Source organism: Pristiophorus japonicus, chromosome 1 (assembly GCF_044704955.1).
Source record: "Pristiophorus japonicus isolate sPriJap1 chromosome 1, sPriJap1.hap1, whole genome shotgun sequence".
Classification (NCBI taxonomy): domain Eukaryota; kingdom Metazoa; phylum Chordata; class Chondrichthyes; family Pristiophoridae; genus Pristiophorus; species Pristiophorus japonicus.
The window spans coordinates 537,046,267-537,060,901 of record NC_091977.1 but is presented as its reverse complement, the minus strand read 5'-3'; the positions used below and the strand labels follow the sequence as shown (position 1 = coordinate 537,060,901).

At 50.5% G+C, this 14,635-nt stretch overlaps 1 protein-coding gene across 1 annotated transcript in view; it reads right to left on the bottom strand.

Annotated features, from left to right (window-relative positions):
- Positions 1 to 14,635, bottom strand: part of cdh2 (cadherin 2, type 1, N-cadherin (neuronal)) — a 312,706-nt gene that overhangs the window by 249,006 nt on the left and 49,065 nt on the right. Inside the window, exon 3 of the mRNA XM_070888845.1 lies at positions 9,716 to 9,824. Coding sequence (XP_070744946.1) covers positions 9,716 to 9,824 — 109 coding nt within the window. The remainder of the gene's footprint in view (positions 1 to 9,715; positions 9,825 to 14,635) is intronic.

Sequence of the window (14,635 nt, the reverse complement as noted above, 5' to 3'; positions counted from 1 at the left end):
GTCTCGCGGTAACAAAGGACATCGGAACAGCCCTTAAACTTCAGATACTTCTATTTTGAAACCAATCTAGCCACAACAGCTATAGTCCGACTTAATATACTTTAATGCCAACATTGTACTGAGGATTCATTACTTGGTCTTGCTGATAACAGAAGCTCTGGAACCACACTAAGTCAAAACTAAATACCTTTATTGTCCAATTTAAATTCCTCTGACTCACTCAAGCGCTTGCTGTTTGGTAGCCTATTGCCAGCGATTACCACTTTTCATCTAAACTAGCCAGTGTTTGAACGCAAGAATCCGATTAATGAATGACCAATCTTCAATACTCGAGCTTTGAAATAGCAATGAGGCAGCTGCTGCCTGCATACCTAAAGTCAGAACACATTTGTATGCACGATTCGTCTGAAAGATTATGCCTATTAACTGGCTAAAAAAAAAACACACACACACTGCCTTGCATTGTCGAGATTTACACCCAGCCTACAAAAGGGGGGTCAAGCCAGTGAGCAGCTTTGTGTTGTACGACAGCAAAAGTTCCTCGGCTAGAAAAACTATCAAACTGATCTGAATATTAGCAATAAAATTAAACATGCACGACAACTTGTCCGAACTCGCACCAAGTCCCGCTCACACCCATCACACCCCCTGTGCTCGCCGGCCTACTTAGACGCTTTGATGTCAACGTCGCCGTCCTAAGCGAGGCCCGGCGGGCAGGAGAAGGACAGCTCAAGGAACAAGGTGGAGGTTACACTTTCTTCTGGAAAGGACAGGGACTGTGGTTCTCGTATCGGACTGTTCAGCCACCCAAGGACTCACTTTTAGAGTGGAAGCAAGTCTTCCTTGATTCCAAGAGACTGCCCAAGATGATGCCGACGACATTGGCTCCCGGTTAAGCAACGCCTCGATTTCAAAATTCTCATCCTCGTTTTCAAATCCCTCCATGGGCCTCGCCCCCTCCCTATCTCTGTAATCTCCTCCAGCCCCCTGCCCCTGCCGAGATGTCTGCGCTCCTCTAATTCTGCCCTCCTGAGCATCCCTGATTGTAATCGCTCCACCATCGGTGGCCGTGCCTTCTGTTGCCTGGGCCCCAAGCTCTGGAACTCCCTCCCGAAACCTCTCCGCCTCTCTACCTCTCCACCTTAAAACCTACCTCCTTCAACTCCCCTAATTTCTACTTATGCGGCTAGGCGTCAAATGTTTTCATCTCATAATACTTCTGTGAAGCGCCGTGGGACGTTTCACTCCGTTAAAGGCACTATATAAATGAAAGTTGTTGTTGTTGTTGCATTTATATTGCACCTGGGGTCTCTTCGGTTATTGTTAACTAGTTACTACCCGCACTGAAACGAGGTCAATATCAGTGCCTGCGTTGAAGATCTCGGTCAACTGTTAACCAACCAAGCGCCAGCTGCCCCCTAATACTATTCGTTTTCTTATTGTCGTGATGCATGATCAGTGATTCCACTTGCCTCGTGGTCCCAACAACAAAAACTTGCCTTTATGTAGCATCTTTAACTCAGTAAAATGTCCCAAGGCGTTTCACAGGAGCGGTAATTAAACAAAAATTGACATCGAGCCACAGGAGGAGGAGATATTAGGGCAGGTGACCAAAAGCTTGGTCAAAGAGGTAGGTTTTAAGGAGCGCCTTGAAGGAGCACCTTGAAGGAGCAGTAGAGAGGTGGCGAGGTTTAGGCAGGGAGTTCCAGAGCTTGGGGCCCGGGCAACAGAAGGCACGGCCACCAATGGTTGAGCGATTATAATCAGGGATGCTCAAGAGGGCAGAATTAGAGGAGCACAGCCTCTGGAATTCCTTTCCTAAACCTTCCACCTCTCGACGGATGGTGGATCGATTAAAATTGGGGATGTACAAGAGGCCTGAATTGGAGGAGGCTACAGAGATCTCGGGAGGGTCGTGGGGCTGGAGGAGGCTACAGAGATCTCGGGAGGGTCGTGGGGCTGGAGGAGGCTACAGAGATCTCGGGAGGGTCGTGGGGCTGGAGGAGGCTACAGAGATCTCGGGAGGGTCGTGGGGCTGGAGGAGGCTACAGAGATCTCGGGAGGGTCGTGGGGCTGGAGGAGGCTACAGAGATCTCGGGAGGGTCGTGGGGCTGGAGGAGGCTACAGAGATCTCGGGAGGGTCATGGGGCTGGAGGAGGTTACAGAGATAGGGAGGGGTGTAGGCGCTGGAGGAGGTTACAGAGATAGGGAGGGGTGTAGGGGCTGAAGGAGGTTACAGAGATAGGGAGGGGTGTAGGGCTGAAGGAGGTTACAGAGGTAGGGAGGGGTGTAGGGGCTGAAGGAGGTTACAGAGATAGGGAGGGGTGTAGGGGCTGGAGGAGGTTAGAGATAGGGAGGGGGTAGGGCTGAAGGAGGTTACAGAGATAGGAGGGGTGTAGGGCTGAAGGAGGTTAGAGATAGGGAGGGGTGTAGGGGCTGGAGGAGGTTACAGAGATAGGGAGGGGTGTAGGGGCTGAAGGAGGTTACAGAGATAGGGAGGGGTGTAGGGCTGGAAGAGGTTACAGCCATAGGTTTGAAGGAGTGTCTGAAAGGAGGAGAGAGGGGTAGAGAGGCGGAAAGGAATTGCAGAGCTTAGGGCCCCGGCAGCTGGAGGCAAGACCATGATAACACGTTGTTCTCGCTTTTGACGTTTATTCTTGACCAAAACAGAGAATACTCCTGCAGAACCTGCACTACTTTTCAAAAACTGGTTCAAAGAGGAACACTGTGCGGTGGGCTGAATGTTTCTAATCGCACTGTGCAAACCATAGAAAATAGTAGTAGGCCATTCGGCCCTTCGAGCCTGCACCGCCATTCAATATGGTCATGGCTGATCCTCTATCTCAACACCATATTCCTGCTTTCTCCCCATACCCCTTGATGCCTTTTGTTTCTAGAAATCTATCTATCTCCCTCTTAAATATATTCAGTGATTTGGCCTCCACAGCCTTCTGTGGTAGAGAATTCCACAGGTTCACCACCCTCTGAGTGAAAACATTTCTCCTCATCTCGGTCCTAAATTTCCTACCCCGTATCCTGAGACTGTGACCCCTTGTTCTAGACTTCCCAGCCAGGGGGAACATCCTCCCCGCATCCAGTCTGTCCAACCCCGTCAGAATTTTATACGTTTCAATGAGATCTCCTCTCATTCTTCTAAACTCTAGTGAATACAGGCCCAGTCGACCCAATCTCTCCTCATACGACAGTCCTGCCATCCCAGGAATCAGTCTGGTGAACCTTCGCTGCACTCCCTCTATGGCAAATATATCCTTTCTTAGGTAAGGAGACCAAAACTGCACACAATACTCCAGGTGTGGTCTCACCAAGGCCCTGTATAACTGTAGTAAGACATCCTTGCTCCTCTACTCAAGTCCTCTTGCAATGAAGGCCAACATACACCATTTACCTTCCTGACCGTTTGCTGCACCTGCACGTTTGCTTTCAATGAGAACCCAACTCCCTCACCGAGACTTACAAAGAATCTAACGGTATTGAGAAGTCGGAAATAACCACAAGTTTCATTCCAATGTTTATGGTGCACCAACACCAGCATCTCACGACTGTAAAACCGAGGCAAGAGTTCAAACTGGAGCAAACTTGGTAGCGCAGACTGTATTAGATAAACAATATTAACAGACCATTATCATCATAGGCAGTCCCTCGGAATCGAGGAAGACTTGCTTCCACTCCAAAAGTGAGTTCTCAGGTGACTGAACAGTCCAATACGGGAATTACAGTCTCTGTCACAGGTGGGACAGACAGTGGTTGAGGGAAAGGGTGGGTGGGGAGTCTGGTTTGCCGCACGCTCCTTCCGCTGCCTGCGCTTGGTTTCTGCATGCTCTCGGCGACGAGACTCGAGGTGCTCAGCGCCCTCCCGGATGCACTTCCTCCACTTAGGGGGGGGGTCTTTGGCCAGGGACTCCCAGGTGTCGGTGGGGATGTTGCACTTTATCAAGGGCGGCTTTGAGAGTGTCCCTTGAAACGTTTCCTCTGCCCACCTGGGGCTCTCCTTCCGTGAAGGAGTTCTGAGTAGAGCGCTTGCTTTGGGAGTCTCGCGTCAGGCATGGGGACAATGTGGCCCCGCCCAACGGAGCTGATCGAGTGTGGTCAGTGCTTCGATGCTGGGGATGTTGGTCTGATCGAGGACGCTAACGTTGGTGCGCCTGTCCTCCCGGGGGATTTGCAGGTTCTTGCGGAGACATCGTTGGTGGTTTTTCTCCAGCGATTTGAGGCGTCTGCTCTAAATGGGGTCAAAATTGCCCCCCCCTTTTTTTTTTTTAAATAAAGAGAGCGGAAAGGAAAAGGTTTTGCCGACATTTGGGACTTTGCCCTCGTCCCTTTTTGTGGCGGAGAAACGTACCGCCCCGCCCGTGTACCTACCCCGTCGGGCACGCAACGACCCGTTACCTTTCCGCCCCGCAAGGGAGTGGAAGCTGCCAGTGGCTGGGTTGCCCGCCCGTCCTTAAAGGGACGGGCGCACTGCCGCGGCCGCCATTTTGTTTCCAATTTTCGACAATGGTGGCCACAGGTTCGGCCGGGCCGCCTGGCACCTCCCTCTCTTGGGTGCTGGAGCACCAGCCCGGCCGAAATCCTCTCTGCCGGGCCCGACGGGCAATACAGGTTGAACCTCCCTTATCCAGAACTCCCTCATCCAGAACCACCGTTCGTCCGGAACCATTCCCGGCCACCGGGTGGCGCATTCGCAGAACACTGACACGAATAAATTGAAGTCGTTCCTCACTGCCCCCGCTCCCATGATCTCTCTGCCACACTCCCAGCCCCGATATCCCCTTGGTCAGTAGCTGTACCATCTAATTTAACATGACCACCCCTCGTCTGGGAAAAAATCCCTTATCCGGAACAGGTCGGGTCCCAAGGGTCCCGGATAAGGGAGGTTCAACCTGTATTCATGTCTCTGTAGAGTTCCCAGCGGCCCTCCCCTTTAACCGACGGGGAGGGACCTTGTGACGTTTCCACGTGAGGCTTAAAAGAGCTCAGCGTGACGCACACGACACTGCCCGCCTTCGCCTCCGACTCAGCCCAGAATTCCGCCAGGATACTCGAAAACGTAAAAGAAAAAGGAGGACAAAACCACTCCAATCATCGCCCCATTGATTGGGACGGAAATTCCACAATAAAAACCGTTAAGTGCCCCCGCTTTGGGGAAAGAGAGAAATTTCAGCCCTCCCAAGTGAAATTGAGAGGCACAGTTTACTAAAGACCAAAAGGCAAAATGCCACCTTTCTAAACTTCCACTGTGCAGACTGCATACAGCACCGACATAAGAAATAGGAGCAGGAGTAGGCCATACGGCCCCTCGAGCCTGCTCCGCCATTTAATACGATCATGGCTGATCTGACCATGGACTCAGGTCCACTTCCCCGCCCGATCTCCATAATCTGTTAAATGTATTCAATGTCCCGGCTTCCACAGCTCTCTGAGGCAGCGAATTCCACAGATTTACAACCCTCAGAGAAGAAATTCCTCCTCATCTCTGTTTTAAATGGGCGGCCCCTTATTCTAAGATCATGCCCCCTAGTTCTAGTCTCCTCCATCAGTGGAAACATCCTCTCTGCATCCACCTTGTCAAGCCCCCTCATAATCTGATACGTTTCGATAAGATCACCTCTCATTCTTCTGAATTCCAATGAATAGAGGCCCAACCTCCTCAACCTTTCCTCATAAGTCAACCCCCTCATCTCCGGAATCGACCGAGTGAACCTTCTCTGAACTGCCTCCAAAGCAAGTACAGGCAACTCTCGATTATCCGTACACGGATCTAATGGAGAACCCGCTACACTTTTTAAAAACTGTGATTCTGTCCCGTATACAGCGGCACACGACCATTAAACCCACCCCACACACAGTCCTGCGCTGACCACTTTCTGCACCTGTCTGCCACTGAGGGTGCTGCCCGGCCTCGGGGGTAAGTAAAGCCCAGTCTCATTCGACCTCCAGCGGTTGAAGCCTTTAGCGACTGGGCATTTCGCCTTTCAGCCACGCCGCTGGGCCGGATCGCGGCACTAGCGGGGAAACGAGCTCGGATTTCTCGGCAGGGTCTGGGGACCCGGCAAGCTGGCACCGTCCGGCTTGTCTGTGCTCTTTCTCCGCCGACCGATGACTGCCGAAGGATTGGGGACTAGGCTCGGTGAGTTTGTGTTCTAACAAGTTTCAACATTGATTTGCGGGAGGGGTCGTTGACTCCTGCAAGCTAATCCAGCATCAAGTTATAAATTTGGGACCCAAACATTCTCGGCAAGTACATGCACTCGCCCTAGTGGCAAAATCGTTTACCCGGAATAGCCCGATCCCCGAAGGACCCGGATAATCGAGAGTCGCCAGTATATCCTTTCGTAAATATGGAAACCAAAACTGCACGCAGTATTCCAGGTGTGGCCTCACCAATACCCTGTATAACTGTAGCAAGACTTCCCTGCTTTTATACTCCATCCCCTTTGCAATAAAGGCCAAGATTCCATTGGCCTTCCTGATCACTTGCTGTACCTGCATACTATCCTTTTGTGTTTCATACACAAGTGCCCTCAGGTCCCCGCTGTACTGCGGCACTTTGCAATCTTTCTCCATTTAAGTAACAACTTGCTCTTTGATTTTTTTTTCTGCCAACTGACATACTGCACCAATGCATGGCTTCAAATACATGAGGAATTTCAGATGGCAGTGCAAGTTCCAGAGCTGCACCAAAGCATCAGCCAATTCCTCTGCGCAATGTAACACTTATTCCATATCTGTAATCTTCTCAAGCTATGTGTACACTGGCATTGCTCAACAGAATCATTCCTGTGTTTGGAAGTCTACCTTGCAATCTAGTTGTGTACCACACCTCTAACTGTCAACATTTAAAACTAGTTTAATCAGAATTTCCTTCTGACCCTGTGACTCCATTATGAACATACCCAATCGTTAAGTGGATGCATTCCAGTGTTCTTCATCACCACGCATTCAGAAGTCATAAATTAATCACGCTGCCGATGGTACGTGTGTTCAACTTACTAAATGTCTATGATTAAGATCTTTCCACAGGGTGCAACAGGCTGGTCAACCCAGCATTAGGTCACAGAAGGCCATTCGACCCATCGTGCCCGTGCCGGCTTTGAAAGAGCTCCAATAATCCCACTCCCGCCCGCCCCCCCCCCCACCCCACCCCCAATCCCCCTTTCCCCACAGCCCTGCAAATGTCTCCTTTCCAGGTACTTATCCAATTCCCCGTTTGAAAGTCACTATTCCATCGCCCTTCAGGCAGCGCGTTCCAGATCACAACACAAATCCTAATCTTCCCCCAGTTTATTTTGCCAATCGCCTTAAGTCTGCCTCCTCTGTTTACCGACACTCCTACCAGTGGAAACAGAGTAAATGGGGAGAAACTATCATAAGAACATAAGAAATAGGAGCAGGAGTAGGCCATACGGCCCCTCGAGCCTGATCCACCATTTAATACGATCATGGCTGATCCGGTCATGGACTCGGGTCCACTTCTCTGCCCACTCCCCATAACCCCTTATTCCCTTATCAGTTAAGAAACTGTCGATCTCTGTCTTAAATTTATTCAATGTCCCGGCTTCCACAGCTCTCTGAGGCAGCGAATTCCACAGATTTACAAGCCTCAGAGAAAAAAATTCCTCCTCATCTCAGTTTTAAATGGGCGGCCCCTTATTCTAAGATTATGCCCTCTAGTTCTAGTCTCCCCCATCAGTGGAAACATCCTCTCTGCATCCACCTTGTCAAGCCCCCTCATAATCTTATACATTTCGATAAGATCATCTCTCATTCTTCTGAATTCCAAGCCCCGCATGATTTTGAACACCTCAATTAAATCTCCCCGCAATCTTCCCTGCTCCAAGGAGAACAAACCCAGCTTCTCCAGTCTATCCACGTAACTGAAGTCCCTCATCCCCTGGAATAAAAAACAGAAAATGCTGGAAATCTCAGCGGGTCAGGCAGCATCTGTGGGGAAGAAGCAGAGTTAATGTTTCGGGCCGATGACCCTTCGTCAGAACTGGAGAGTGTTTGGAAAGAACGGATTCTTAATCAGCACTGAAAAGGGGAGGGGAGGAAGAACAAAAGGGAAAGTCTGTGATAGGGTGGAAGACAGGAGAGATTAGAGAGACAAAAGGGATGATGGCCCAAATTAAAATGGTAATGACAGAAGTTAGAAAAACATTAGTCGAGATAGGGTGTGAATGGCGAGTCATTATCCAATTCATACAAAGGGCCATCGACCCAAAACATTAACTCTGCTTCCTCTCCACAGATGCTGCCTGACCTGCTGAGATTTCCAGCATTTTAAGAACATAAGAAATAGGAGCAGGAGTAGGCCATTCGGCCCCTCGAGCCTGCTCCGCCATTCAATAAAATCATGGCTGATCCGATCATGGACTCAGGTCCACTTCCTTGCCCGCTCCCCATAACCCCTTTTCTGTTTTTTTTCCTGATTCCAGCATCCGCAATATTTTGCCTTTGTCTGGAATACTGCGTGCAGTTTTGGTTTCCATATTTACAAAAGGATATACTTGCTTTGGAGGCAGTTCAGAGAAGGTTCACTAGGTTGATTCCGGAGATGAGGGGGTTGACATGAGGAAAGGTTGAGTAGGTTGGGCCTCTACTCATTGGAATTCAGAAGAATGAGAGGTGATCTTATCGAAACGTATAAGATTATGAGGGGGCTCGACAAGGTGGATGCAGAGAGGATGTTTCCACTGATAGGGGAGACTAGAACTAGGGGGTATAATCTTAGAATAAGGGGCCGCCCATTTAAAACTGAGATGAGGAAGAATTTCTTCTCTCAGAGGGTTGTAAATCTGTGGAATTCGCTGCCTCAAGAGAGCTGTGGAAGCTGGGACATTGAATAAATTTAAGACAGAAATAGACAGTTTCTTAACTGATAAGGGAATAAGGGGTTATGGGGAGCGGGCAGGGAAGTGGAGCTGAGTCCATGATCGGATCAGCCATGATCGTATTAAATGGCGGAGCAGGCTCGAGGGGCCGTATGGCCGACTCCTGCTCCTATTTTATGTTATGTTATGTTCTTATGCTGTCCCTCAGCCCTGGTACCATTACACCAGTTTTCTTCTGCACCAGTTATTTAACCATTGTTGCCGCAGCTTTTGAGAAACATCGACTTTTCCAAGGTGCACAACAGGAGACGAGGAACGAAAAGACTTGAGATGTCGGGAGATAAAGCAGAGTAGATATTTGCATATATCCTGTAATACCCTTATTGACTGCAGACTGAACGGCATCACAGACGGAGGAGGAGACTTGGCTAATTCAGCTAGCCCAGTCTAAAGAGCTAAAAAAAAAGCCATTTCAGCACAGCATCGAGGCCAATGAAAGTGTCGAACTGCAGGCAAAACTTCAAATCACAGACAGCCTACGTACGACCTTCAGGTTGCAAGTCAAGTATTTCAGTCGCTTAAAATAACATCAGCCACTGCACTTCTAAAAACAAAAATGTACGAAGGATTGTCCAGCGCAGGTTCTTTCCACCCACCAACTCGGGGAAAGAAAAAGATGATTTTTCCAAGAGAGATATTTGCATCCTTTTGTTCATTCGCTTGTACGTATAAAGCTCGAAGTGACTGCGTTCTAGTGCTGCGGGAAGTTCTTGCCTGCTTTCTCTGCCTCTTAATTTAACACAAATATCCAACACGATGATGCAATCAAAAAAAGAGAGAGCAATAATACAGCGATCAATTACCATTTAAAAGAGGCTGTCCTTCGCGAACGCTCCTTGAAACCACAGCGTTGTAGATATCTTCTGAGAATCCAGCCTTGCATGTTGCAAATCCTGCAGCTTCTATTGGTATCTTTAATTAAAAAAACGATAAAACGATTAAAGATGTAAAATATAATTTCAAATCCAAACGTGATTCTTTGCTGCAGCGGCCTCTGGTCTTAAAAAAAAAGCGCACTTTACGTCAGCACAGAACAATACAGCGCAGGAAGAGGCCATTCGGCCCATCGTGCCTGTGCCGGCTCTTTGAAAGAGCGATCCCATTAGTCCCACTCCCCCCCTGCTCTTTCCCCATTGCCCTTCAAAATTTTCTTCAAGTATTTATCCAATTCTCCCTTTTGAAAGTTATTGAGTCTGCTTCCAACGCTCGATCGTCATCCCTCGTATCGAGGATGACTTGCTTCCAGGCCAAAAAGGGATGAGTTCACAGATGTGTCAATGAAGGACCTAATATTCCAGGTCCCGAACTACATGTTGAAGGGTGGCAGATGCCTGTGCGTGGATTTTTTTAACGTGGGGTGACCGTTGCACACCAGCCACCACACGGGCTTGACAGAGCTAGGTCTTGGACAAGTGGCAAGGGTTAACCAGGACGACTGGAGACGAGCTCTGCTGCACGGACCCAGTGCGCACACATATCGCAGTGTGGGCTAGCCCGTGCTGCCCCTGGGCCCTCGCCTCTTCTGAGCCCCGAACTCTCGCCTCTCCTGGGCCCCGATTACGTCCCTCCACAGTGCCTGCCCACGTTCCAATCACGACCTGGACCTTGATGACCCTTGATAAAGTGCAACATGCCCACCGACACCTGGGAGTCCCTGGCCAAAGACCGCCCTAAGGGGGGAGGAAGAGCATCCGGGAGGGCACTGAGCACCTCTAGTCTCGTCGCCGAGAGCATGCAGAAACCAAGCGCAGGCAGCGGAAGGAGCGTGCGGCAAACCAGACTCCTCACCCACCCTTTCCTCCAACCACTGTCTGTCCCACCTGTGACAGAGACTGTAATTCCTGTATTGGACTGTTCAGTCACCTGAGAACTCACTTTTAGAGTGGAAGCAAGTCTTCCTCGACTCCGAGGGACTGCCTATGATGATGATCATAACAGGCTGCGTTACAAAAACCCTCCTCATTTCGCCTCTGGTTCTTTTGTCAATTATCATAAGTTTGCCTTACACAGCTGAAATGAAGCACGGAAGGAGAGGTGGTATCAAACCTGCTGCTATGTTAATTAAACCAAGATTACTTTAAGGTGGTCAAACCTGCTATAAAAAATGACCCTCAGGCGACAGATGGGGGGTGAAAAACCTGCATTAATATATAGCACTTTCATGACATCAGGGTTTCCCACAACGTTTTACAGCCAATGAAGTACTTTTAGAAATGTAGTTACTATTGTAATGTAGGATACAGGGCAACCAATTTGCACACAGCAAGCTGGCCACATAATCTGTTTTAGTGATGTTGATTGAGGGATAAATATTGGCCTCCGGAAACCGGGGATAACTCCCCTGCTCTTCTTCAAAATCATATCCTGGGATCTTTAACATCTACCGAGAGGGGTAGACAAGATGGCACCTCTGACAGTGCGTAGCTCCCTCAGTAATGCCCCTCCGACAGTGGGGCTCTCCCTCAGTACTGCCCCTCCGACAATGCGGCTCTCCCTCAGTACTGCCCCTCCGACAGTGCGGCTCTCCCTCAGTACTGCCCTTCCGACAGTGGGGCTCTCCCTCAGTACTGCCCCTCCGACAGTGTGGCTCTCCCTCAGTACTGCCCCTCCGACAGTGGGGCTCTCCCTCAGTACTGCCCTTCCGACAGTGGGGCTCTCCCTCAGTACTGCCCCTCCGACAGTGGGGCTCTCCCTCAGTACTGCCCCTCCGACAGTGGGGCTCTCCCTCAGTACTGCCCTTCCGACAGTGGGGCTCTCCCTCAGTACTGCCCCTCCGACAGTGGGGCTTTCCCTCAGTACTGCCCCTCCGACAGTGGGGCTCTCCCTCAGTACTGCCCCTCCGACAGTGGGGCGTTCCCTCAGCACTGCACTGGAAGTGTCAGCCTAGAGTTTTGTGCTCAATCTCTGGAGTGGGACTTGAACCCACGACTTTTTGACTCTGAGGCGAGAGTGCTGCCCACTGAGCCATGGCTGACACACAAGAGACTCAAGCAAATGGCTGCCAGGCTGGAATGTAACTATAGACATTCACAGACTGGAAACAGTTTAAATGCAAGCATGATGCATCTCTGATCATGTTAATTTGAATTGGACAATACACTTTGCTGATTTCATGCCTAAAGGAGTTTGATTACTACACACAGTACTTCAAACAATCCTTCAGCCTATGAGCAGTGCAATAGGCTTTTAGTATCAAAAAATAAATTGCCCCACGATGGAAAAGCTATATTGTAAAATTCACCGCATCAATAAACTTTTAGTCAAATAATGCTCAGATCTCAAGAAAGCTGGAGAATTTTAGCGATGGGGACAGATTGGATAGGCGGGGGTTGTTTTCTTTGGAACAGAGGAGGCTGAGGGGAGACGTGATTGAGGTGTATAAAATGATGAGGGGCCGAGATAGAGTGGATATGACGGACCTATTTCCCTGAGCAGAGGGGTCAATAACCAGGGGGCACAGATTTAAAGTACTGTAATTGGTTGAAGGATTAGAGGGGATTTGAGGGGAAATTTCTTCACCCAGAGGGTGGTGGGGATCTGGAACTCACGGCCTGAAAGGGTGGTAGAGGCAGAAACCCTCACCACATTTAAAAAGTACTTGGATGTGCACCTGAAGTGCCGTAACCTACAGGGCTACGGACCAAGAGCTGGAAAGTGGGATTAGGGATAGCTCTATTTCGGCCAGCACAGACACGAGGGTGTTAGACACAGCTAAAGGGATCAAGGGGTATGGAGAGAAAGCAGGAAAGGGGTACTGAGGTGAATGATCAGCCATGATCTTATTGAATGGTGGTGCAGGCTCGAAGGGCCGAATGGCCTACTCCTGCACCTATTTTCATTGTTTCTACGATGGGCCGATATGTCCTCCTTCCGTGCCACAAATTTCTACGATCCTGCCTGAACTAAATACGCACGTCCAACTCTTATTTACCGAACCAAATTAAACTCCCTCAACTCCACAATTGTAAACATGAAAATGTAGCCACAACAGCAAACCATGTAACAATCGCAAACCATTTTTTTAAAATACCATCTGACCAGTTCTAATCAGACTGAAAATACAGAACAAAACACAATTACTGTGATACAAAAAAGAGAGGCTATTGCACTGGGATTTAAATGTGTGTCAAACTCGAGCTGCCTGCTAAACTCAGCTCGAACCACCCCTGACAAAGCAGCATTCTGGAGGACAGCCATAGAATGAACCTTTGCTCGTTACTGAACAAAGCTCCAAGTGATCAGTGTACTCCAACTCCTTGCTACAATGTAGCGCATTTTTATTCAGACCAGTTTCTATTGTGACGGATGCTATCCCAACCTGAAATAAAAAGGCTCTGGATAGAATGGGTCCCATTGTCATTTAAATGGACAGAAACTGGCAGTTAATGTTCCAAATGCAAAAAGCAGCTTTTGCAGGGCGATTGGTGCTATAACTGCCCTTGGTTTTAACTGAAGGAGGGGAGGGAGAGGAAAGAGATGGGGTGAGATCTCTCTCAATGCATCTCACACACCCTTCTTCTCAATGCAACCTGCTGGAAACCAGACTCTCGATCGCATTCCTCATTAAAGATTTATAAAAATAAATGCACCGGCCAAAACAGTACAGTGGGTAACAACCAGACCTGGTGCTGGGACTAGGGCAGGGCAGCGGTGTGCAAACAACGCCAACTCTACGCCCCATGTAAAAAACACCCCAGAAATCTGAACAAGGAAACTGTTACCACAACAACAGCATCTTTTGCAATGCAAACCTCCCGATGCACAGAACGTTAGTTTAATTTAAACCACATGTTTTTAAATAATTCAATGGAAAGGAGCTTTTGCAATGTTGCAAATTCTGTGGTGTAAAATACAGACCCATGGGGAGGGAGGAAGAGGGAGAGGAGGGGGGAGGAAGAGGGAGGGAGAGGGGGAGGAAGAGGGAGGGAGAGGGGGAGGAAGAGGGAGGGAGGGAGGGAGGGAGGAAGAGGGAGGGGGGGGGGAGGAAGAGGGAGGGAGGGGGGAGGAAGAGGGAGGGAGGGGGGAGGAAGAGGGAGGGAGGGGGGGAGGAAGAGGGAGGGAGGGGGGGAGGAAGAGGGAGGGAGGGGGGAGGAAGAGGGAGGGAGGGGGGAGGAAGAGGGAGGGAGGGGGGGGGGAGGAAGAGGGAGGGAGGGGGGGAGGGGGGGAGGAGGAGGGAGGGAGGGGGGGAGGAAGAGGGAGGGAGGGGGGAGGAAGAGGGAGGAGGGGGGGAGGAAGAGGGAGGGAGGGGGGGAGGAAGAGAGAGGGAGGGAGGGGGGGGAAGAGGGGGGGAGGAAGAGGGGGGAGGGGGGGAGGAAGAGGGAGGGGAGGGAGGGGGGGGAGAAGAGGGAGGGAGGGGGAGGAAGAGGGAGGGAGGGGGGAGGAAGAGGGAGGGAGGGGGAGGAAGAGGGAGGGAGGGGGGAGAGGGGGGAGGGGAGGAGAGGAGGGAGGGGGGGAGGAAGAGGGAGGGAGGGGGGAGGAAGAGGGAGGGAGGGGGGAGGAAGAGGGAGGGAGGGGGGGAGGAAGAGGGAGGGGGGGGGAGGAAGAGGGAGGGAGGGGGGAGGAAGAGGGAGGGAGGGGGGGAGGAAGAGGGAGGGAGGGGGGGAGGAAGAGGGAGGGAGGGGGGAGGAAGAGGGAGGGAGGGGGAGGAAGAGAGGAGGGAGGGGGGAGGAAGAGGGAGGGAGGGGGGGAGGAGAGAGGAGGGAGGGGGCGGGGGGAGGAAGAGG